Source organism: Papio anubis, chromosome 1 (genome assembly GCF_008728515.1).
Source record: "Papio anubis isolate 15944 chromosome 1, Panubis1.0, whole genome shotgun sequence".
Lineage (NCBI taxonomy): Eukaryota > Metazoa > Chordata > Mammalia > Primates > Cercopithecidae > Papio > Papio anubis.
Window position 1 is genome coordinate 29522260 of NC_044976.1, and position 25093 is coordinate 29547352.

General features: G+C 51.9%; 1 protein-coding gene across 2 annotated transcripts in view; it reads right to left on the bottom strand.

Annotated features, from left to right (window-relative positions):
* Nucleotides 1–228: 228 nt before the first annotated feature.
* NKAIN1 (sodium/potassium transporting ATPase interacting 1) overlaps nucleotides 229–25093 on the bottom strand; it is a 61398-nt gene continuing 36533 nt past the window's right edge. Inside the window, exons 2-7 of one of the 2 annotated variants that reach the window (XM_003891472.5) lie at nucleotides 8605–8742; nucleotides 5839–5919; nucleotides 4392–4589; nucleotides 3002–3062; nucleotides 2332–2413; nucleotides 229–2178 (exon numbers count right to left, since the gene is read on the bottom strand). In XM_003891472.5, the coding sequence (XP_003891521.1) occupies nucleotides 2169–2178; nucleotides 2332–2413; nucleotides 3002–3062; nucleotides 4392–4589; nucleotides 5839–5919; nucleotides 8605–8742 (570 nt within the window). In that variant the 3' untranslated portion in view covers nucleotides 229–2168. Of the gene's footprint in view, nucleotides 2179–2331; nucleotides 2414–3001; nucleotides 3063–4391; nucleotides 4590–5838; nucleotides 5920–8604; nucleotides 9466–25093 lie in introns of those variants that run through there. The other variant, XM_021938663.2, reaches the window with a different exon arrangement.

The window sequence follows — 25093 nt, forward strand, 5'->3', positions numbered from 1 at the left end:
TTAGTAGAGATGGGGTTTCACCGTGTTAGCCAGGATGGTCTCGATCTCCTGACCTCGTGATCCGCCCGTCTCGGCCTCCCAAAGTGCTGGGATTACAGGCTTGAGCCACTGCGCCCGGCCCACCCCAGGAATATTTGATAGCATCAACATCAAATCATCCCTGCCTGCCCTCGTGCAGGGACTTCTCACTTAGAAAGTTCTACAGACCCAACGGGCAGGACAGGAAGATAGAGAAGAAAACACCGTCTTTAATCAACCCACCTGCACAGAAACCAGGAGAGCACTCCCCTCCTTGCAAGGTCCCAGTGAAAAGAGAACCTGGTCCCCTTGCAAAAACCATCTTATAAAAACAAAAGGCTTCAAAGCACCAGTGGCTGCACCCGTTGAGTAGAAAGGGGCCTGGGAGAGTGGGGTTGAGAGAAGTGGGGGCTGGAGGCAGGGGCTGGCCCAGTGAACGGCAGCAGCTTAGCCTGAGGGAGCTGCCCCCCTCTTGAGCTGTACCCAGCAGCTAGGAGCTCCATGCCTCCGGGGGCCAGAGGAACTCCTGGGGCTGGCTGCTTGCAGTTGGGATGGTGGGGTGGGGTTGTCAGCCTTGCTCAGGATATTTTGGCCGTAGAGAGTAGGGAATGATAGATTGGAGGGTAGTGGGCGAGGAGCAAAGTGGTCACCAGACAGGCTCAGGTGTGCAAACCATACACACCATCTGGGTGTCCCCCCAGTTCCTCCATGCCTCCTGCCCTCCTTTCTAACCCAGGGCCACACCTCTTTCACAGATGAAATGCTGAGGCCTGATCCTCTCATCTATGGACACAACAGGCAGTGTGTGGGATGCAGGGTCCTCAGGAGTGTCTGTGGAGGGAGGTGGGGAAAGTGTTCTCGCCTCTACTTGCCCCCAAGGAAGGGTGAGGGTGCTGGCAATCCTGACTCCCCCACTACTCACACCCCCATCTGCCCCTTCAGAACTCCTTGTGGGCTTGTTAGAGGAGGCTTCTGGCCATTGAATTGGTTGTAAAAGCTGGTGATCTGTAAACACTGGAGTCTGGGCAGCGCTGACCAGCATTGCTCCCCTCTGGAACCACAAGCCTTCCAACTGGTGAGGTGGATGGAGCCATCAGGGGTGAGTGGAGTTGTGGAGGGGATGGGGATACAGTAGAACCAGCCTCAGGGACCTGGAAGGGGGCGGGGTGACTGAGTTGGGGCCCCACTTTCCTGGAGGAGAGAGCTTGAAAGATTTGCCAAGGGTGGACAGAGGCTGAGCGTAGGAAGGCTTCTCTGTGGGTGGGGCTGAATTTAGGGCTCTGTCCATCCGGTTCCCAATAAGAGAACGAATGGGTATATTGCTTTAAGAGAGGCATTGGCAAGTGGTGGCGGTGGTGTGTGAATATGGTGGAGACCACATGGGTCCAAGCTGGAGGGGGGCTTGAAATTGAACTCAGAGAGCAGACGTGGGTTTTACAGTCAGAAACTGCAGAAAGTACACTGTGTTCAAGGCCCACTTCCACCAAAAATCTAGCTGTGTGGCCTCAAGCAAATTGCATCTCTGGGCCTCAGTTTTAATGTACTGCAAAATGGGAATTTTAATCCCAGTCTAGCTCAGGGAATTGAGTTAAATGAGAAGTCTAAAAAAGTCCATTTGCTAAGGAATTAATCACTTGAGGAGGGGAAACCGAGCCCCAGAGAGGGCAAGGGCTTAGCCAGACATCACAGTCAGTGTTGGACCTGCGATTAGAACCCAGGACTCCTGCTCCTAGTTCAGAGTAGCTTTCCCCAGAGCTGGTGAGTGAGTGTGGTGGGATGGGATGGGTGTGATGTCCTGCTGTTTTTGGACAGGGGGACAGGATGCTGGGTGAAGGGTGAAAGAGAGGCTGGAGAAGAGAGGAAGGCCCCAGCTCACGCCAAGGCTGAGATTAAAAACAAATAAACAAACAAAAAACCCGCGGTGCCCCTCCCCCGCCCCGCTCCTCCGAAGTCCGGGCTGCGAAGAGCCAAGGCCAAGTCCAAGTCCAAGTCCAAATCCGCGTCTCCGGCTGCAGACCCGGGGGCGGGCGCAGGCTGCAGTGAGCGCGCGGGCCACCAGGGGGCGCGCCTGCGCCTTGGCCTGAGCTCAAGGCAGCTGCGGTCAGTCCAGGGGCCCAAGGCGAGGCGCCGAGGTGGGCGCGGGGCAGAGGCTACCCCGACCTGCGGGAAACAAAGGCAGGTTAGGGACAGTGGACCTCAAAAGTATGGGGTCGGAGAGACCCGGTTGCCCTGCCCACTCCTCCGTCCCCTCCTTTTCGCAACCCAAACCCCGACGCCCGGGCCTCCCCAAGCCAGCAGGGCGCTGTGACCCACGTGTACAGAGGCTGCAGCTGTAAATGCGACGTCTTCTGGGGCGCCTGGTATCCGTAGGAGTCAAAGCCGCCGATGAAGTCAACTGCGGAAGGGGGGCGGCCCGTGTTAGAGTTCAGCGGCGGGGTGAGGAGAGGGAGACTGGGTCCTGAAGGTGGGGAATCTGAGGGCAGGACCCCCACCCGAGGAAGCGGAGCCAGAGAAGCCGTGAGGAGGGGAGGAGCGAGGGTCAGACCCCGTGCAGGGCCTGGGGCGGGGCTTCGGCTGGACCCTGAGGGATGGGCCTCTGGGGGTCTGGAGGCGGCGGGGCCGGGCCAGCGGAGGGTCAGGCCCCAATCCCTAAGGCTTGGGCCTGGGAGGCCGGGCGGTCCTATGGGAGAGAAGGCTCTTGGGGGCGGGGCTCGAGCCTCTAAAGGGGACAAGACCTCTGATGAGGTCCACGTGGAGCGAGATTGGGGAAAGGCGGTGCTGGGGCCAGGGACTGGGCACCTGGACGTCTGGACCCCAGCCCGGAACGGGCTGGTATTCAGAGCCTTCCACACCAGCCGCCTCTTCCCCTCGAAAGGGGCCAGTGACTTGGGCTTCCTCCCGCCAAGGCCCGTCACAGGCCTCTGTCCAGGGTGCTGAAGGTGCGGGGCAAGATTCCCCTCTTCCCCAGGGGCGCCTTACTCACAGCTGTCCTCCTCCTCCAGGAACACTTTGCTCACGTAGCAGGCAAACACGAAGCCGAACAGCTGGGAGTGGAGGTGACACGTCAGGGAGGGAAGGAGGAGTGGGAACCTCTTCCTCCACCCCCTGCAGGGCCCTGTACGCCCTGACTGGCAAGGGAGGAGGCATGCCAGGATGAAGGCAAACCCGTAACAACTTCCAGTTAAATGTTTTCACCTTAAAGTCAAACATACATGGTTTAACTCTTCTGAAAGTGTGACTTGAGGCAAATAATCATTTTACCTCTTTGAGCCTCAGTTTTCCCAGTTGGACTTATGGTGTGTTAAGAAGAAAGAGGATTATGTGACTTTGTGGGTACAAAGTGCCTAGGACAGGGCTGGCCCTTCTAGAAACAGGAACTACTCCTATCTTGGAGTTAGTTTCTTCTTTCTTTCCTTCTTTCTTTCTTTCTTTCTTTCCTTCCTTCTTTCTTTTTCTTGTTTCTTCCTTCTCTCCCTCCCTCCCTCCCTTCCTCCCTCCCTCCCTCCCTCCTTCCCTCCCTCCCTCCCTTCCTTCCTTCCTTCCTTCCTTCCTTCCTTCCTTCTTTCTTTCAGACAGGGTCTCACTCTATCACCCAGGTTGGAGTGCAGTGATGCAATCATGGCTCACTTCAGCTTCAACCTCCTGGGCTCAAGCGATCCTCCTGCCTCAGCCTCTCAAGTAGCTGGCTTTGTAGGCATGAGGCACCACGCCCACTGGGGTCACTTTTTTATTCTCACAACTCTGAGGCTGGTATTGTCATTCCTTTTTGTGAATAAGGAAACAAGCTCCAAGAAGGCAGGTGACTTGTCCAAAGTCACGCAGTGGGTGTATTGAGCATTTAAACCCAGGATTGATTCATAGTCTGATGCCTCATCCTATTCACTAAACCTGTTCACTCCCTGCATAGGCGCTGGGGCAGGGGTGAGGGAAGGTGGTACAGGATATGGAAACAGATGCAGACAAAAGGACAGACAGGTGGAAAACCTAGGTTTATCCCTTTTTTTTTTTTTTTTTTTTTTTAAGGAGTTTCCCTCTTGTTGCCCAGGCTGGAGTGCAATGGTACAATTTTGGCTCACTGCAACCTTCACCTCCCGGGTTCAAGCGATTCTCCTACCTCAGCCTCCCGAGTAAGCAGGATTACAGGCATGTGCCACCACACCTGGCTAATTTTGTATTTTTAGTAGAGACGGGGTTTCTCCATGTTGGTCAGGCTGGTCTTGAACTCCTGACCTTAGGTGATCCGCCCGCCTCGGCCTCCCAAAGTGCTGGGATTGCAGGTGTGAGCCACTGTGCCCGACCCATCATCCCCTCTTAACTAGAGCTAAAGAAAGGGATCGGGAAGTGTGTGTAGGGTGGGAGACAGAAGGACTCACTGCCAGGAAGATCTGCAGGGCGCTGCTGAGGGCTTCAATGTAGGGATAGTCAAGCAAGCAGCCAGTGACAGAGATGACATGGTGGTCTTCCAGAGCCAGGCGGGAGTTCAGAACAGGTGTCACCAGGCAGCCTGGTCCATTCTCCATCCACCAGGAGCGGTGCAGGGATGTGTTGAAGGTCATGATGAAGTCCCGGTCCTGGGGGCAAAGGGGCCTGGGATACTGAATGTGAGGGAGAGGGAGGGGGGAGCTACTCCCCCAGCCCAGGGAGACTTCATATTGATGGGTAAAGGGATTCAGGGAGTCTGCACCTGCAAGTCCATATTTGGCCAACAGGTGGCACTTGATGACCACACAGGCCTCACTCTTTTCTCATTGAGATGGGAAGGGGTTTGTGTGGACTCACAGGGGCCTCAGAATTTTCAGAGCTGGAAGGAACATTAACAATTTCCCAGCCACAGGTGAAATCCTCAGTACAGGCCCCTTCACAGCCCATTCAGTCTCTCCACTGCTCCCACTGTGTGCGACCCTGGGCGAACCTCTCCTTTGGGGCCTCAGTCTCCGCATTTGTTAAATGGAGAAGGGCTGGCCTAGATCGGAAGTTCTTACCCAGGGTGTGCACCCAGGTGCCCATCCATGCAGTCACTCATTCAGCAGGTAAATACTCACTGCCTGCCGACCAGGGGCCAAGCACTCAGATGTGCGATCTTATTTTATCCCCTCAGCAACCACATGAAGTTGCAGTTGCTTTATGTCCACTTACTAGATGAGGAAACTGGGGCTCAGACAGGATCGGCCCCTTGCCCAGGGTAATATAGCTAGAAGCTTTCAGAGCTGGGATTGGAACCTAGCAGGGTCAAACTACAAAGCCAATGCTCTTAAATTCACATATTTTGTCTCCTTTATATCTAAAAATAGAAGTCGTGTCTCTCTGGGCTTGCTCTTATTCAAGCGAAACAGTCCTACTTTCTTCAGCAGTTCTTCATGTGACATGGTCTGCTCAATCTTCCCTGAACAAACTCTAGTCTCTTTTCCTTCTGAAAAATATTGATCAGAATTAGAGCCAAATCTTTGTGATCTAAGCAGTACAAAGCACATGGCATTTTCACCTCCCTTGCTCTGAATACTCTACCTCTATTAGTGGGGCCTAAGAGTAGCTTTCTGGGCTACCACATACTGTTGGTTTTTACTGATCTTGTGATCAACTGGGACCCCTGGCTCATCTTCACATGGGCTGCTCTTCAGCCTTATCTGCTCCATCATTGTGTTTGAGGCAGCCAGAAATGGATTGGTAGGTGGAAAATGGGGCACACAGATTATTTGGGCGTGTAAGGAGAGGGAGGCTTCTTCAAGACATGATGCTCTGGTCCTATAACACAATACCCTTGGGGCAGGGGATGGGAATGGTCAGGTTCTGCCCTATGGCACTGCCAGGCCTGAGGCTTACCTGGGACAGCTGTCCAACCTCCAAGTAGAAGCAGATGATAAACGCATTCCAGCCAACCCAGAGCACCAGCCAGGCTGCATACTGGGGAAAGCAGAGGTGGGATCAGGGTGGGGCCTGGGGAGTGGGGTAGGGGGAGTGTCAGTGGAGACAGAGCTCAGGGATGAGGAGATCTGGGCAGGGGAAATTATGAGAATACCTCACTCAGAGAGCACAGTGTAGCCTACAAATCATTTACACACCCATCAGGCCTTACAACAGCCCTGCAAGGTTAGCACTGCCCTCTCTTTAGAGAAAACTAATTTAAAGCTGAAAGGAAGTTTAAGCTTTCCAAGATCACACAGCTAGGAGGAGGTAGGGCTGCCACTCAAATCCAAGTTCTCTGCTAGCTAATCCCATCCACTCTGCTAACAACATCCTCTAGACCAGCTGTCTCTAGAATACTGGAATCATTCAAGGATGTTTGTCAAAAATGCAGATTCTGGGGTCCTACCTCTAGACCTACTGATTCCGAATTTCTAGGGATGCTGTTTAAAAGCTGTTTAAGCAATCCCTAGGGGATTGTAACTTGGATGACCCTTTCAGAAATATGTTCCAGGTGGTAAGCCACTAGAGGGCGAGGACTTTGCCTGCCTGGCTCACCACTGCAATGGCAATGCCTAGCACAGAATAGCTGGATGAACCCGTTAAGACTATAGGAAATGGGCCAGGTGCAGTGGCTCATACCTGTAATCCCAGCACTTTGGGAGGCTGAGGTGGGCAGATCACTTGAGCCCAGGAGTTCAAGACCAACCTGGGCAACATGGAGAAAGCCCATCTCTTAAAAAAAAAAAAGAGGCCAGGCACAGTGGCTCACGCTTGTAATCCCAGCACTTTGGAAGGCCGAGGTGGGCAGGTCATCTGAGTTCGGTAGTCTGAGACCAGCCTGACCAACATGGAGAAACCCTGTCTCTACTAAAAATACAAAATTAGCCAGGCGTGGTCCCAACTACTCAGGAGGCTGAGGCAGGAGAATCGCTTGAACCTGGGAAGTGGAGGTTGTGGTGAGCTGAGATCACACCACTGGACTCCAGCCTGGGCAACAAGAGTGAAACTCCGTCTCAAAAAAAAAAAAAGTCCTAATTATTATTATTATTTTTTTTAGACAAAATCTCAGTCTGTCACCCAGGCTGGAGGGCAGTGGATGCTGGGAACTTCAGACCAAAAGAGACAGGAGGTTATCCTGCAGCCTTTTTCCTGAGTATGAGTGTGACATCTTCTCACAAGGCTGTGGCTGGAGTCTGGATATAAGGGAACCAGGGGAGGTGGAGGCAGGATCATGGATGGGGCCTGGAGAAAGGCTGGGGTGAGCAGACGACAATGAGGCCCCAAGCATAGAAAGGGAGTCCAGCCTGGGCCCTGGATGCCCTCACTCTGTCACTTTCCTCCCTCCCCTCCTTGCTCTGTAAATTGTACCTGAATGACACAGGTCGATCTGCCTTGCTCCAGCAATCTTTCCATCTGTCTGGAGGGAGAGGGCTGGGATGGGAGGGACTGGGAGCAGCATTGCTAGGGCAACACCGAGACCCCTGGGCCCCTCAGTTCTCCCACATCCCGAATGTGGCCACCTCTGGGGAGAACAGCATTCCACCCACGGCAGTGAGCTGGAAAGGAGGTTAGGGTCGATTTGAGAGCTGGATGCTGCTACCCAAGTCCTGTGCCTGCAATTCTAGTGGCTGTCAGCTGGCAGACAGTGTTGTTGACAGTGGTGCCTGGGGCTTCCCTGAGAACTGGAGACAAGTGTTCTCTTATGTCAGACGAGAGAGCCTTGTTAGGGTCCTGTTCACCTGGCTTCTGGGAGCTGAGCCTGCGGAGGTGGGGAAAGAAGTCCTAGAATGAGTGTGCGTGGGCTCTGGAGGCAGCATGACATTGCATGTCATTGTGATTGTAGGTGTCAAGCATGTATGTAGTAAATCTAGTGAAAAGCCTTTTCGCTCAAGAGAGCCATGTGAAGAGGTCACTGAGGAACAGCAGGCGATATGGGTGAATCTAGCTGAAAGCAGGAGTTTGACAGAGACCATTAGGGACCAGGACTTGGGAAGAGGCTGTTGGGGAGGAGGAGAGAGACCCAGACTCCTGGGACTAGAGCGCAGGGAGGCACTGACCTCAAAGCCACACTAGCTGCTCCAGACCACATCCTTCATGTACACTGGGCAGGACAGACAAATGCCAAGCCTTCCTGAAGCTTCCTGAGAAACTAAATAAGATGAAACCCACCCCTCCTGTGTCCCTGCGCCCGTCCCTCGGCTTAGTGAGGGCGTGTGGTGCCGTGGCAGAAGCCTTCACTGTAGATCTGATGTTCTAATCCTGCCTTGCTTTCATTAGCTGTGTGACCTTAGGAAGACTCGCAACCTTTCTGAGCTTCAGTTTCCTCATCTGGAAAACGGAGCTGGTAAGGTCTGCCTCACAGGGCTACTGCAGACATGAGATGAAGCACGTGAAATTTAGCAGCGTGCCTGGCACATGCCAGGCACTCACTACATGATCCATTTTGTTTATATTTGGATTATTTCCCTAAAAAATTCTTCAGGAAAAAAAAAAAACAACAACCCTGTCTCCTCTGAGCAAAGAAGCACTGGGCTGTGCACATTCACCCCATCTTGCTTTGGGTGGAGCCAAGACCAGTGCCCCAGTGTTGGGAGGCAGTCCTGGTTTTGAGGAGCAGGGAGGGGTGGAGTGGGCAGGGGTGAGGAGAGGAGTTGGCTTGGGAAGGGGCTAGGTGAGCCGTACCAGGATGAGGTACCGGGATCGGTACTGCACGGTGCCAAAGATGCCCAGGATGACTGCCATGATGTGCAGGAAGTTGGCTAGGATGGGAGCCCACTGGTAGCCCAGGAAGTCAAAGATCTGCCGCTCCAGCGCAGCCACCTGTGGAAGAGACAGGCTGAGGCCACTGTCATCCCCTGAAAGGGAAGGACAGGGATTCCTGCTTGACCTTGGGGAGCAGGTGGCACCAGTTACCATGGTGATGAGGCATAAGTCTCAGAACCATCCAGTCCTTCACTACCAAAGGGATGCTGGGGGTCCTTAAGCCTGGTCATTACTTTGGGATGGGCTGAAAGGTGATAGGAGCCAGGATGCAGAATACCTTCCTCCCCACCAAGAGGCCCTTCCCTCTAGCAGCTCAAGCTCCTGCATCTACTCCGTGTGGGGAAGACGGTGGGGTCAGAATCCAGACTGTCACTCCAAGCCTTGGAGGGCAGGGAAGTCCTGGAGCCACAGTTACCTCTTCCAAGGATCCCTATCTGGAGCTGGCCCTGGCCCATGACATCCATGGGCTACAGAGAAGAAAATGCTTTTCACTCCCCTTCCTTGAGGGAGTTGGAATAGATTGCAAAATTGGCCTCAAATCCTCCTCTTCCTGTTTCCATGCTCTTCCGTACCGCCGTTCTACACTAATGCTGTGCTTGGCCATGCGACTTGCTTTGCCTAAAGGGACTTTGTCAAACACGATGCAAACATGTTTGAAAAAGGCTTGAAAAATGCATGCGTCCAGTCTGGGCATCATGGTGAAACCCCGTCTCGACAAAAAATACAAACCATTGCCAGGTGTGGTGGTGCGTGCCTTTAGTCCCAGCTACTCGGGAGGCTTAGGTGAGAGAATTGCTTGACCCCAGAAAGCAGAGGTTGCAGTGAGCCAAGATCATATCACTGCACTCCAGCCTGGGCGACAGAGTGAGACCCTGTCTCAAAAAAAATAAAGAAAAAAAGAAAAAAAATGGGTGTGCTTTGGAGCTTGCCCACTTGCTTCACTTGTAACAAGACCACCTTGTGAACAAGCCCCAGCTGACCTGCTGGAGGATGAGAGGCCGTGGGGAGGAGAGCGAAAGCACCCCAGCTGACAGCCCATCAGCCATCAGCCATGTGAGCAAGGCCATGCTAGATCACCCTGGATCACTAGCTGACCAGAGACACATAGCCCAGACCAGAAGAATCTCCCAGCTTTCCCACAGAATCATGAACTAAATAAAATGGTCGTTTATTTTTTATTTCTAAATATTTATTATCATTATTTTTAAACAGAGTCTTGCTCTGTCACCCAGGCTGCAGTGCAGTGGGGCTATCTCAGCTCACTGCAACCTCCGCCTCATGGGTTCAAGCAATTCTCCTGCCTCAGCCTCCTGAGTAGCTGGGACCACAGGCACCTGCCCTCATACTCAGCTAATTTTTGTATTTTTAGTAGAGGCAGAGTTTCACCATGTTGGCCAGGCTGGTCTCGAACTCCTGACCTCAAATGATCCACCCACCTCAGCCTCCCAAAGTGCTGGGATTATAGGTCTGAGCCACCAGGCCCAGCCAAATTTTGCTTTAAAGAACCACCTCCTACCATTCTGTCCACATGGCTTGAGTGGGGCTGACTCATTTCTAGTTTCTGGGGTGGGCAGGTGAGCCAAGTCTAGCCAAATAATCAAAGACAATGATGAATTTAGGGATAGGTGCTCACTTTGTGCTCTGCCCCTGAGAATCACCCTGGATATTTGCTAGAATAATCAGGAAGAGCTGCTCTCCTGCCAGGATACCTGAATGGGTGTGGTGTGAGCTTGGAGCTGTTGGTGGCTGCCTTGGCCACCTCAGGTGGATGGCCTGCCTGAGGACAAAGCCATAGCTAAGGTACAGAGAGAGTGTGTGTGGGAGGAAGACTGAACACACACAAGGGAATGTCCTGTGCCATCTTTCAGGCCTCTGAATACAGCCATGCCTAAAGCTGGTTCTCCCTCCTTGTCCTGCCGATTTTTGTCATTTGCAACGAAGAGTCCTAACTACAACAGAAGAGGAGAGAAGAGGGTCTGGCTGGGGAGGGGGAGGGAAGATTCAGATAAAGTGAGAAGATATAAGAAGCCTTTTTCCATGCAGGGAGGCAGGAGGAGGTGGAGCTGATGCTACCACACAGATGGCAAGGCTTGGGCAGAGACCAAGGAAGCTGCAGGCTTGGGCAAGGTGGTGAGGGAAGCCTGGTGGTGCCAGGCCCAACCCTGGCATTTACCCACCTGGCACCAGCCTGCCTCTTGATGGTGACTCCCCTCCCAGGGATCTGCAGATTGTAAAGCTCATCTCTCACTGGATGCTCCTTGGCAGAACGGCAGAGCTGGAATCATTATTTCATTTTGAGGAAAGGGAAGATGAGGTTCAGAGAGGGGAAGTGACTTGTCCAAGGTCACACAGCAGGTTGGTGGCAGAATAGGCCTTTCTCAGCCACCTGTCCTATCTTGGCACCACCTTTCCCATCTTGGCATGGGTAAGGGAGTCAAGAAGTGTAAATTGTGGTGGGAAGTCTGCCTCTGACTCCTGGGTGACTTTGGGCAGCCCACTTTCCCCGCTGGCTTTGGCGCTCCTCTTCCATGCATGGAAGTCACTGGACTAGGTAATCTCCAAGGGCCCTTCCAGCCTTGACTTCCATCGTCTGCTGGCCTTGGGGGAGAAACTCCCCAAGCTTGTTCAGGGGCCTCTGTCACGGTCACGGTCTCTGTCTGCTGCTCCTATGCCACTCTTCCTCCAGTCCACTCTTCCTCTTTCCACCCTGACTCTGCCTGGCCTTGGGAGCCTTGGTGGTCTGGGGTCCAGCTCAATGTTCTTGACTCAGCTGTTACCTGGCCCTAAGGGAGAAGGTCTCTGTCAGAGGATGGAGGAGGAGGCTGTGACAGAGCTATCCAGGCTCACGGTGCAGCTGAGGCACCCTGCCAAATACGTCCACCTAAGGCTGGGCGCGGTGACTCACGCCTGTAATCCCAGCACTTTGGGAGGCCAAGGTGGGTGGATCACTTGAGGTCAGGAGTTTGAGGCCAGCCTGGCCAACATGGTGAAACTCCATCTCTACTGAAAATACGAAAGTTAGCTGGGTGTGGAGGCTAGGGGAGGAGAATTGCTTGAACCTGGGAGGCAGAGGCTGCAGTGAGTTGAGATTGCGCCACTGTACTCCAGCCTGGGTGACAGAGTGAGACTCTGTCTCAAAAAAAAGGAAAAAAAAAGTCCACCTAAAAGATGATATCATCTCCACCCAAACTGGCACCTACTCAAAACCCCTCTGTTCTCTGTGACCTTATCGATAGAAAACAGAGAGGGATAGTTTGTTTTGTTTGTTTGTTTTGTTTTTTAAAGCAGTAGCAGATTTGTAGTCACTTAAACTCAGATTCAAATTCCGGCTCTGCTGTGTGACTTAGAGCAAGTCACTTTCCCTCTCTGAATCTATTTCTTCAACTATAAATAGAGAAGATAATCCCTCTCTTGAGAAGTTGTTGTGGGGATATAGAGATATCGCATAAACTAACAGACAATTAGACTTAATATATAGCAGCTAATTAATAGAAGGCTTAACAGTCTAAGCTTCTTAGTTTGGCACTGAGGGCCCACTAGGATCTGGCTCAGTCCTGTATTTCCCATCAGCTCCTGCCCCCAAGAGGCTGTAACAACAGTTGAAGTCCTACCTTCATTTGTCTTTGCCTTATTTTTTATTTTATATTTTATTTTGAGAAAGAGTCTTGCACTTTTGCCCAGGTTGGGGTGCAATGTGGTGATTACAGCCCACTGCAACCTCAATTTCCTGGGCTCAAGGCATCCTCCTGCCTCAGCCTCCTTAGTAGCTGGGACTACAGGCAGGTGCCACTGCATCTGGGTAATTTTAAAATATTTTGTAGAGATTGGGTCTCACCATGTTGCCTGGGGTAGTCTTGAACTCCTGGCCTCAAGTGATCTTCCTGCCCTGGCCTCCCAAAATGCTGGGATTACAGACATAAGCCACTGCTCCGGGCCTCCCTTTGCCTTTATCCAAGTCCTCCTTAGTTTTCACGGTGTAGCTCAGTTCCCTCTTTTGGTAGGAAGGCCTCCCTGACTGGCCCACAGGGACTCCTCTCTCCACTTGACATGGAGTGGAGGCTGTTCTTCCCACTCTCAGCATGGCTCTGGCCTTCCTTCATCCTCACGCCCAGCAACCATTCACTCATTTATCTATAACCAGCCAGACCCATTTATCCATCCATCCGACATCTGACATGCCCTCACCCAGCCAGGGTTCATCACTTATTTATTCGCAGAACGTTTAGTCTATGGCAGGCTTTGTGCTAACTCCCGGATGTAGGAGTGAAGAAGTTGTGGTCCCTGCCCCTTTGAAACTCAGGACCTACTTAGTAGAGGAGGGGGACAGGAAATCAGTATAAACCGGGGAGTCAGGGCTATGACCCAGGCCTGAAAAAGGCCATCTCTTCCTCTGATGGTGAGTGCAGATTTAAACAAATCTTTTTTTTTTTTTTGAGATGGAATCTCGCTCTGTCACCCAGGCTGGAGTGCAGTGGCATGCTATCAGCTCAATGTAAGCTCCGCTTCCTGGGTTCACACCATTCTCCTGCCTCAGCCTCCCAAGTAGCTGGGACTACAGGCGCATCCCACCATACCCAGTTGATTTTTTTTTTTTTTTTTTGAGATGGAGTCTTGCCCTGTCGCCCAGGCTGGAGTGCAGTGGCTCGATCTGGGCTCACTGCAAGCTCCGCCGCCTGGGTTCAGGCCATTCTCCTGCCTCAGCCTCCCCAGTAGCTGGGACTACAGGCGCCTGCTACCACGCCCGACTAATTTTTTGTATTTTTAGTACAGGTGGGGTTTCACTGTGTTAGTCAGGATGGTCTCTATCTCCTGACCTCGTGATTCGCCCGCCTCGGCCTTCCAAAGTGCTGGAATTACAGGTGTGAGCCACCGCGCCCGGCCCCAGTTGATTTTTGTATTTTTTGTAGAGAACAGGATCTTGCCCTGTTGCCCAGCCTAGTCTCGTACTCTCCTGGGCTCATGTGATCCACCCACCTTGGCCTCCCAAAGTGCTGGGATTACAGGCATGAGCCACCATGCCTGGCCTAAATATATATTTTAAAAAATTTAGATGTAGCCTGGGTATAGTCACTCACACCTGTAATCTCAACACTTTGGGAGGCCAAGGCCAGAGGATGGCTTGAGGCCAGGAGTTCTGGACCAGCCTTGGCAACATAGTGAGATCCCATCTCTATTAAAAAAAAAAAAAAAAATTAGATTCAGTATCTTATAAACAATCTTAAAGTTATTATTTTTTATTAGAAAACCAAGTCAAGGCCGGCACGGTGGCTCACACTTGTAATACAAGCACTTTGGGAGGCCAAGGTGGGTGGATTACAAGGTCAGGAGTTCGAGACCAGCCTGGCCAACATGGTGAAACTCTGCCTCTACTAAAAATACAAAAATTAGCTGGGTATGGGGGCAGGTGCCTGTAGTCCCAGCTACTCAGGAGGCTGAAGCAGGAGAATTACTTGAACCTGGGAGGTGGAGGTTGCAGTGAGCCGAGATCACACCCTTGCACTCCAGCCCAGGTGACAGTGCGAAATTCGGTCTCAAAAAAAAAAAAAAAAAAAGAAAAGAAAAAGAAAACCAAGTCAAATATTCCAGAACTTCTGCTTGTGTAGCAGTTACATGCAGCTAATTAACAAATAATAATAGGAACAAAATAAGAGGAATACCTTTCCCACCTGGTTGCATCAGCTCCGAAACACAAATCTGAGAGCTGCAGTGATTGTAAATCATAACTGGCTTTGCTGTGTCTTTGTTACTTAGAAGGGAGGAACTGTGCAGACGCAACAGCAATCTACTCCTTTGCAAAAATTGCAAATGCATGTGCGCTGGGGGAAAAATTGACTTCGGAGAGATTTTTACCTGGTCAGCTGCAAGCCGAGCCAAGGTAGCTTCTTGAATCCCTCTCCTAAGTGAGCTGGGGTGAACGTTCCTGGGGGCAGTGGAAACAGACTTCTCCCTGATCTCCTGCCAGGGGAAGGCTGGCCACCACCCCACTCAGTTACTGTTTCTAAAATACAAATCTCATCCCAGCCACACAGAAAGAGCCCCCTGACTGTCGTCCCAGAGTGACAGATGAGAACGTGTCACCCAGGCCTCACATCCCTGTCTTCACCTGCCAGTACTCACAGAGGAAGCCCCACGTTCCTGCCCATCAGTCTTCTCTGCCTTTGATCTCTGTTCTCCCCTGACCCAGCTCTCTCTTTTTTCTTTTCTTTCCCTTCCCTTCCCTTTTTCTTTCCTTCATTCTTTCTTTTCTTTCTCTTTATTTTTCTCTCTTTCTTCCCTTCCTTCCCTCCCTCCCTCCTTCCTTCCTTCCTTTTTTTTTTTTTTTTCCATGGAGTTTCGCTCTTGTCACCCAGGCTGGAGTGCAATGGCACAATCTCAGCTCACTGCAACCTCCACCTCCTGGGTTCAAGCGATTCTCCTGCCTTAGCCTCCCAAGTAGCTGGGATTACAAGTGCATGCCACCATGCTCTGCTAATTCTTGTATTTTTAGTAGAGACGGGGTTTCTCCACATTGGTCAGGCTGGTCTCAAACTCCTGACCTCAGGTGATCTGCCCGCCTCGGCCTCCCAAAGTGCTGGGATTATAGGCCTGAGCCCCTGCACCTGGCCTGCTTTCTTTTCTTTCTTTTTTCTCTTCTTTTCTTTTGTTTCTTTTCTCTTTTCCTTTCCTTTCTTTTCTTTTTTCCTTTCCTTTCTTTTCTTTTTTCCTTTCCTTTCCTTTTCCTTCCTTTTCTCTCTCTCTCTCTTTTTTTTTTTTGAGTCAGAGTCCCATTCTGTCACCCAGGCTGGGGTGCAGTGGCGCAATCTCAGCTCACCACAACCCCTGCCTCCCAGGTTCAAGCGATTCTCCTGCCTCAGCCTCCCAAGTAGTTGGGATTACAAGCCCCTGCCACCATGCCTGGCTAACTCTTGTATTTTTAGTAGAGATGGGATTTCACCATGTTAGTCAAGGCTTGTCTCGAACTCCTGACCTCATGAGCTGCCCACCTCAGCCTCCCAAAGTGCTGGGATTACAGGTGTGAGCCACCGCGCCGCCCAGCTCTTTTCTTTTCTTTCTCTCTCTCTCTATTCCTTCCTTCCTCCTTTTTTTTTTGAGTCTCACTTTGTCGCCCAGGTTGGAGTGCAGTGGTGCAATCTAGGCCAACTTGCAACCTCCGCCTCCTGGGTTCAAGCTATTCTCTTGCTTCAGCCTTTCCAGTAGCTGCAATTACAGGCACCCACCACCACGCCCAGCTTAATTTTTTGTATTTTTTAGTAGAGACGGGGTTTCGCCATGTTGGCCAGGCTGGTCTTGAACTCCCGACCTCAGGTAATCCACCTGCCTCAGCCTCCCAAAGTGCTGGGATTACAGACATGAGCCACTGCACCTGGCCTTTCTTTCTTTCCACCTTGCCTTGCCCTACCCTGCCACGGCACCCAGCCTGGCCACCTGCACTCTGGATCCAGCTCCTCTTGTCTTCTCAGGAGCCCACACCATTCACAGTCCCTTCTCTCTTGTAAACATAGCTTCTCCCTCTCCCCAGATCCTTCTCACTGGCTCTTAAACAAGCTCAAAGCCTCTCCCATTAAAAAAAAAAATAGTGTCTGGGTATAATAGCTCACACCTATAATCCCAGCACTTTGGGAGGCCCAGGGGGGTAGATTGCTTGAGCTCAGGAGTTTGAGACCAGCCTGGGCAACATGGCAAAAGCCCCACCTCTATTTAAAAAATACAAAAATTCAGCCGGGCATGGTGGTGCACATCTGTGGTCCCAGCTACTTGAGAGGCTGAGGTGGGAGGATCGCTTGAGCCCAGCAGGCTGAGGCTAGAGTGAGCTGTGATAGCCCACATGTCTCAAAAAAGAAAAAAAGAAAAAAGCTCCTTACCACGTTCCAGCTGACATCAGCCTTATCTATCTCAACACTCTCACATCTAAAACTACCTAAAAGGTCTCCATGGCCTTCCCTGCCACTCTATCTCCCAGAGTGACTTTCTGCTTGGCCACTGAAAGAGTTCTTACTGAGGTCACTGGCGACCTCCTTGTTATTAAATTCAGCAGATAAGGCGGGGTGCCTGTAATCCCAGCACTTTGGAAAGCCAAGGTGGGTGGATCACTTGAGGTCAGGAGTTTGAGACCAGCCTGGCCAATATGGTGAAACCCTGTCTCTACTAAAAATACAAAAATTAGCCAGGCTTGGTGGTGGGAGCCTGTAATCCCAGCTACTCAGGAGGCTGAGGCAGGAGAATCACTTGAACCTGGGAGGTGGAAGTTGCAGTGAGCCAAGATCGCAGCACTGCACTCCAGCCTGGGTGACAGAGTGAGACTCTGTCTCAAAAATAAATAAATAAATAAATAAATAATAAATTCAGCAGTTGAAAATAAATAAATAATAAATTCAGCAGATGAATTTCAGTCCTCATCTTACCTGACCTCAGTTGCCCTCTCTCCTGCCAGCAGCACTCTTCTCTGGCTTTTGCCCCATGGCACTGTCCCAGAGGCAGGATGACCTAGTGGTTAGGTGCAAAGCCTAGGTCAGAATCCTGGTGCGCTGGTTATTATACAACTCTTGGCATGGCACTAACCAACCTCTGCCTGTTTTTTGGTCAACAAAATGGGTATGATTTACAGTATCTTCCGCATAGGGCTGCGAGAAGAGTCAGTATTATTTAAAATTATATTTTTCGCAAAACTCCCTACCTCCCTCCTTCCTTAATTTTTTCCACAGTGCATGAGTTGGATTTTACTTTTTTTTTTTTTTTTTTTTGGGGAACAGTCTCACTCTACCACCCAGGTGGGAGTGTGGTGGCCTAATCTCAGCCTCACTGGCTCCACCTCCAGGGTTCCATATTATTCTCCTGCCTCCAGCCTCCTGAGTAGTTGGGACTAGGGTGCCCACCACCACGCCCAGCTAATTTTTGTATGTTCACCCCCCCCAGCAGTAGAGATGGAACTTCATCATGTTAGCCAGGATGGTCTCGATCCTGACCTCGTGATCTGCCCTCGGCTCCCAAAGTGCTGGGATTACTGGAGTTGTGAGCCACCGTGCTGGCCTTTTTTTTTTTCCTGAGGATGCGATTAAGCTTTTGTCACTTGGGCTGGGTGCAGTGGCCAGGACCTCTACGGCTCACTGCAACCTCTGCCTCGGAGTTCAGCCTGATTTCCTGCCTCAGCCTCCGGAGTAGCTGGGATTACAGGTGCCTGCCCACCCAGAGCCACCAATAATTTTATATTTTTTGTGAGAGATGGGGTTTCCCGCTATGTTGGCCAAGCTGGTCTCAGACTCCTGACTCAAGTGATCTGCCCACCTTGGCCTCCCAAAGTGTTGGGATTACAGGCGTGAGCCACTGTGCCCCGGTGGTTTTTTACTTTCTATTTTTATTTTTTTGAGATGGGATTCTCGCTTCATCACCCAGCTGGAGTGCAGTAGATGTGATCTGGCTCACTGCAGTAGCCGAACTCCTTGGCTTGGCTGATCCTCCCTGGCCCTGTCCTTCCACCCCATTCCTTTCCCTATTTCTTCGTCCACCATTTATTTCATTGGTCCTTCCTCCACTCCAGGTGCTAAAACCAAATTCTCCACCTTCCTCGGCTACTACCCCGTTCTAGAGCAGCCAGGCCCCTAACTATTAGAGTGCCCCAGGGCTACATCCCAGGCCCTCTTCATGCCACACTTACCCAGGAAATGCACACCCACCCAAGCCGGTGACCACCTGCTCGCGTGCAGCCCCCAGCTGCATTCTAACCAGTGACTCAGTGAACAGCTCACTGTGAACTCCACATGCCCAAACCTGGTCCATGTCCAGTGTTTTGGGCTCCACGAGGTGTCCAGCTGCTTGAGCTAGGAACCTAAACTTCAGGTTTCAGTCTCCCTCATGCTCCCCATTTGTTCCACGTCCCCCACCCCCCGCAGCCTGTCCTCAAGCCCTGGCTCTTGGATCTTCCAAATCTCTCATATCTGGCCACTTTTTTCCGTCCACTTTCTCTCACCTGGCCATGCCAACCCCCCTGCCCTCCAGCTTACTTCAAACCTAATTGGCCCCTCTGCTCTCCAGAGTGGGGTCTCCCCGTGGCTCCCTACTGCCCCTCCCCCTGCCCTTCGCTCCCCACCCCCACCCCTAATTATTTATTTATCGGGTAGCTGCCAGCCGAAGGGGGATGCTGTTGCCATGGGAACCTTCAGCCCCGAGTCAGGGCTGCCTCTGTTCTCAGTAGGATGCTCTTGTCTGTCTAGACGCCAACCCCAGGAGCCCACACGAGGTGGGGGGTGAGGGATAAGGGCTGAATAATGCAGATGGGCCCACCCTAGCCCCAGGAAGCTGGCTGGGAGAGAAGGTAGGGTAGGGCCCAGGCTCAGGGCCACTGAACCCATCAGAAGTCTCTCGTGCCCAACCCTTGCCAGCCAATTCTGCAAGTCCACTACTTTCCTGGCCAAAATTCCAGCCATGTCACCACAGGCCTGAGACACAGAAGTCAGCCTGTCTGGGGAAAGATGAGGGATGGGCCCTTGAAGTTTCTAGAGAAAACTTCGTTCCAGTCTGGTTCTGTCTCTCTCACTGACTTCAGTCCACTGAGGGACGAGCTCTCCATTTAAGGACATGGAGGCCTGAGTTCCAGCCCTAGTTCTCATCTACTCACTGTGTGACCTTGGGCAAGTTATCCCCCTCTCTGAGCCTCAGTTTTCTCATTAGTGAAATGTCCTGAGGATTCAGACAGGGCCCATAAAGCTCGCAGCCAGCCGGGTGTCTGGCACACAGTTGGTGCTGAGTACATGGCAACAGCTTTTCAGGCCCCCCTTTTCCCAGTGGATTTCTGAGGCAGCTGACAAAATTAAACTCGACTCAACCCCTCATCCGTGAAATGAGGGAGTGGGACGAAAGTCGCAGACAACAGAGCTGGAAGGACCCCTGAGATCTGCTGGTCCAACCCCCTAATTAGGGAGGTGAGCAAACCGACAGCAGAGGGGGCAGTGATGTGCCTGAGGGGAGGGGCTCCTCTCTCTCCCGGAGCTCTGCCCCCACCTCCCCATCTCCGGGGGTCCATCTGGGGACATTGCCATCTGAGCACGAGTTGAAATGAGATTCAACTCAACATAAGATTAAAAGGAACAGTCACAGAGACCAAGTGGTCTTTGACCCTGCCAAAGAAGATGGGCCCAGTAGGGACTCAATTCATTGAGCAAATATTTCTTGAGCACCTACTATATGCTGGGCCCTGGGCATATGGCAGTGAACAAGATGGCGTGGATCCTGCCTCAGAGAGCTCATCTGGAGACAGAGACCACCGTCCTCTGGGAGCTGATGAACTGATGATGTGGGTTTCTCTGACAGGTTCCCCTCTACTGTGCCTAGGGACCTGTGAAGATGCCTCCCTCATCCCCCAACACACACACACGCACGCACGCGCGCACACACACACACACGCACGCGCACACATGCACAAGCGCATACACGCATGCGCACAGACGCACGCACACACGCACACACACACACCCCTCTCTCTTCTCTTTCTTCTAGGGCTTTTGCAGGCTTTCTGCCTCTCTATCCCAGCCCGGATCCCACTGGGAAATGGCCAAGGCCATCACTGTTAGGTGAAAAAAGCAAGCTGCAGAGCAACATGATTCCATTCGTGTAAACACCTCCCCCAAAAGGCACCAAACACGTGGGACTGTACACGCAGAACCAAGAGCCAGGGAGAGACCCAATAAACAGTTATGAGACGTTATTTCTAGGGAGTGGGGAGATGGGGAGACTTTGAATCTTAACTATATGCACTTCTATAGTAGTTCTGGAATTTCTTACAACAGAGTTGGACCAGAAGTCTCCTTCTCTCTCTCTCTTTTTTTTTTTTTTGTTGAGACAGGGTTTCGCTGTTGTTCATGCTGGAGTGCAGTGGCAAGATCAGGGCCCACTGCAGCCTCAGCCTCCTGGGCTCAAGTGATCTTCCCGCCTCAGCCTCCTGAGTAGTTGGGACTACAGGCATCTGCCACCCACACTTAGCTATTTTTAAAACTTTTTTGTAGAGACAAGGGTCTCACTATATTGCCCAGGCTGGTCTCGAACTCCTGAGTTCAAGTGAGCCTCCCCTGCCTTGGCCTCTCAAGATGTTGGGATTACAGGTGTGAACCACTGCGCCCAGCCACATTTATTTATCTCCTATTTGATCTAGACAGTATTCTGAGTACATAACAAGTATTCATCTTATAAACATTTCTCAAGTGCCTTTTTTTTTTTTTTTTTTGACAGAGTCTTGTTCTGTCACCCAGGCTGGAGTGCAGTGGTGCGATCTCAGCTCACTGCAACCTCCGTCTCCCTGGTTCAAGCAATTCTCTGCCTCAGCCTCCCGAGTAGCTGGGATTACAGGTGCCTGTCACCACGCCCGGCTAATTTTTGTATTTTTAGTAGAGACGGGGTTTCGCCATCTTGGCCAGGCTGGTCGCGGTGGCTCACGCCTGTAATCCCAGCAATTTGGGAGGCTGAGGCGGGTGGATCATGAGGTCAGGAGTTCGAGTGCCTCTTGTGTGCTAAATCCTGAGAACACAATGGTGAATACAGTGCACCCAGTTCCTGTCCTCCTGGGGATGACAGTCCTGCCCTTTCCCTCCTCAGAGCAGACACCAGCCACATCTGTCCCATTAGGAAACAAAACAAACTGAATCTCCCAGAATATCAGCAACCTCTCTCAAGGGGTCTACCTTAGGAAACTTTATGGAACATTCACTGTCTATAAACCTCATGCTCATGTCACACCTTTTAATCCTACCCCTTTTATAAATGAGGAAACAAATCCCAGCACTTTGGGAGGCTGAGACGGGCGGATCACGAGGTCAGGAGATCGAGACCATCCTGGCTGACACGGTGAAACCCCGTCTCTACTGAAAAATACAAAAAACTAGCCGGGCGAGGTGGCGGGCGCCTTTAGTCCCAGCTACTCGGGAGGCTGAGGCAGGAGAATAGCGTGAACCTGGGAGGCGGAGCTTGCAGTGAGCTGAGATCCGGCCACTGCACTCCAGCCTGGGTGACAGAGCCAGACTCCGTCTCAAAAAAATAAAAATAAAAATAAAAATAAAAATAAATGAGGAAACAGAGCCCCAGAGCAGTGGCAGGCTTGCCTAAGGGGACGCAGAAGAGCTGACTCCAACCAGTCTGGGTCCAAGCCCTTGCTCTTTTCTACCACTTCTTACCATGGTGCTCTTTGAGATTTGGCTGCCCAGCCTGTTTGCAGGTCCCAGCATTTGGGAATCTCACCCCTTATGGTGCTGCTGGAGGTGCCTTCCACCCTGGAGGGGTAATCTTCCTCCTACTCGGGACAGGTCCTGGACCCCCAATCCCCTGACTGCCATCTGCCCGTCTGCACGCCCTCCTGCTGCGACCCAGCCCTCTACCTCTGCTGGGCCTGGGGAGCCAGAGAGCATCTGCTCACCTTCTGCATCATTAGCCCTCAGAGACAGCTTGGAGCTGCTAGGGAGGCCCAGTATGCGACTGATTGGGCCAGCCCTGGTCTTGTCAGGAGGCAGCAGCAGGGGCCTGGCCTCTGTCTCCATGGTAACCCCATCCCCTCATCTCAGTGACCGCTGACCCATCCCCACCCCTTCCCCAGCTGGGGGGCTCTACAAGCCCCTTCTGGGCAGATCCAACCCAGTACACCTCTGAGCTGGCAGTTCCATTAGAACAAAGTGCCTGGCAGTGGTCTAATTAGCATATATCTACATTAATTTGCATAAATCTGGGGCCAAGCGGCCCAGGGTGCTACCAAGGGGAAGTCTTAAAAAAAAGTCAGGCCAGGGACCAGGCAGGGTGGCTCACGCCTGTAATCCCAGCACTTTGGGAGGCCCAGACGGGCGGATCACGAGGTCAGGAGATCGAGACCATCCTGGCTAACACAGTGAAACCCTGTCTCTACTAAAAATACAAAAAATTAGCCAGGTGTGGTGGTGGGCACCTGTAGCTGTAGTCCCAGCTACTTGGGAGGCTGAGGCAGGAGGATGGTGTGAACTCGGGAGGCGGAGCTTGCAGTAAGCTGAGATTGTGGCACTGCACTCCAGCCTGGGCAACAGAGCGCGACCCCATCAAAAAAAAAAAAAAAAAAAAGCCAGGCTGGGCACAATGGCTCACCCCTGTAATCCCAGCACTTTGGGAGGCCAAGGTGGGTGGATCACGAGGTCAAGAGATGGAGAACATCCTGGCCAACATGGTGAAACCCCGTCTCTACTAAAAATATAAAAATTAGCTGGGCGTGGTGGTGTGTGCCTGTAGTCCCAGCTACGTGGGAGGCTAAGGCAAGAGAATCACTTGAACCCAGGAGGCGGAGGTTGCAGTGAACCAAGATCACACCACTGCACTCTAGCCTGGCAACAGAGCAAGATTCCATCTAAAAAAAAAAAGAAAGAAAAAAGAAAAAAGGCCGGGGACGGTAGCTCATACCTGTAATTCCCGCACTTTGGGAAGCCAAGGTGGGCGGACTCCTGAGGTCAGGAGTTCAAGACCAGCCTGGCCAACATGGTGAAACCCCATCTCTACAAAAAATACAAAAATTAGCCAGGCGTGGTGGCACTTGCCTGTAATCCCAGCTACTCGGGAGGCTGAGGCAGGAGAATCGTTTGTACCCGGGAGGCAGAGGTTGCAGTGAGCCGAGACTGCGCCACTGCACTCCAGGCTAGGTGACAGAGTGAGATTCTATCTCAAAAAAGTAAAAAATAAAATAAAATAAATAAAAAATAATGAAAACACTGTGGCTGTCCTTCAGAAGGGGTCACAGTCAATGACGGTGCCTCCACACGATGGAACACAATGCAGCCATTACGATGGAGTGTGGGAAGAGGGCCAAGCTGCCACATGTGAAACGGAGCTGCAGAGCCACTTGAGTAGAACAACCCTGTTTTTGTGCATAACAACAAAACAAAGAATCATCAAATTGTTAATTTGTTAACTCTAGGGAATGGGATTTTGGGGGCCTTTGAGATTCACCCAGATATATTTCTGCAAGGTTTTTACATGGAGGAGAAATTTTTTTTTTTTTTTTCAGATGGAGTCTCACTCTGTCGCCCAGGCTGGAGCGCAGTGGCATGATCTCAGCTCACCGCAATATCTACCTCCCGGGTTCAAGCAATTCTCCTGCCTCAGCCTCCTGAGTAGCTGGGATTACAGGCACCCACCACCACGCCCGGCTAATTTTTGTGTTTTTAGTAGAGATGGGGTTTCACTCTGCTGGCTAGGCTAGTCTTGAATTTCTGACCTCAGGTGATCACCCCGCCTCGGCCCCCCAAAGTGCTGGGATTACAGGGGTGAGCCACTGCGCCCGGCCAAGGAGTAATATTTTTATAAGAAAACAAAGACATTCAAAGACAAAACTGATGGGGACAAATGAGCATGTCCTCATGAGTCTGCCTGAGACTGTGGGTGACCCTGAGCTGTGGGTGACCAACCACCCCAGCGTGCCTGAGACCATGGGGTTTCTCAGAGCACAGCACTTTCAGGGACAAGTTCTAAAAGTCCTGGGCAAACTGGGACAAGCTGGCCACATGATGTGGAGAGGGTATGGACAGCTTAGAGGCCTGGGGTGGCTCTGGATGAATGAAATGAGGGGTGGCAGGGTGGGGAAGAGATGGGGCTGGACCTTGGACCCTGGGCTTTATTCTGTTGGTTCCTTGGAGGCAGGGGAGGTCTGAGCATAGACGTGGAAGCTGGGTGCTCTGGGCACAGTGCTGTCTGGCTGCAGGAGGAGGATGGACTGGAAGTGGGAGACCAGGTGGAGATGCTGAGGCCTTTCTTGGCAAGCTGAGGACAGGGCCCAGAATCCTCCATGCCTGAGGCCCCACTCTCCCAGGACTCCCATCTTCTTGTCAATTCCTACTCTATTTCTGCCCATGTTCCCACATCTGAACTACTGAGGCATCCCCAGTCCCATCTCCCAGATGCCAGGACACCGGCAGACTCTGGAGTGGGCAGCCAAGGCCTGGAAAGAAGGTGCCCTCCAAAGAGGAGCACTTAAGACAGGGGTGAAGGGAAAGACAATCCAGGCAGGGCAAGCTCAGCAAAAACAAGGCTCTCCCAGGAGATGCCGGCTGCAGATAAATGAACATTTGGATAAATAAAATGGTGATTAATCAGATTCCCCGACTAAGTACAATGAACACCACCACATAATTAAGCCAAAAACTCATGGCAGAAAGCACCTTAATGAAGCGGGCACTTAGGTAGAGAGAATTAATTAAGGCAGTGTTCGGAATTTCAGGAGTGGCTAGAGGGATGGAAGTGATGGGGGGAAGGCCAGGATGAAAACAAGCAGGAGGTAACATCCGCCCAGCACGGGACTGAGGCTGCTGGAAAGCCTGGTAATTATCAGCTCAGGCTCTGGGCTCAGATAGGCCTGGAAGTAAGTCCCAGCTCTCACAAGTTGTAGGACCTGGGAAAGTCACCTCCCGGTGCCTCAGTT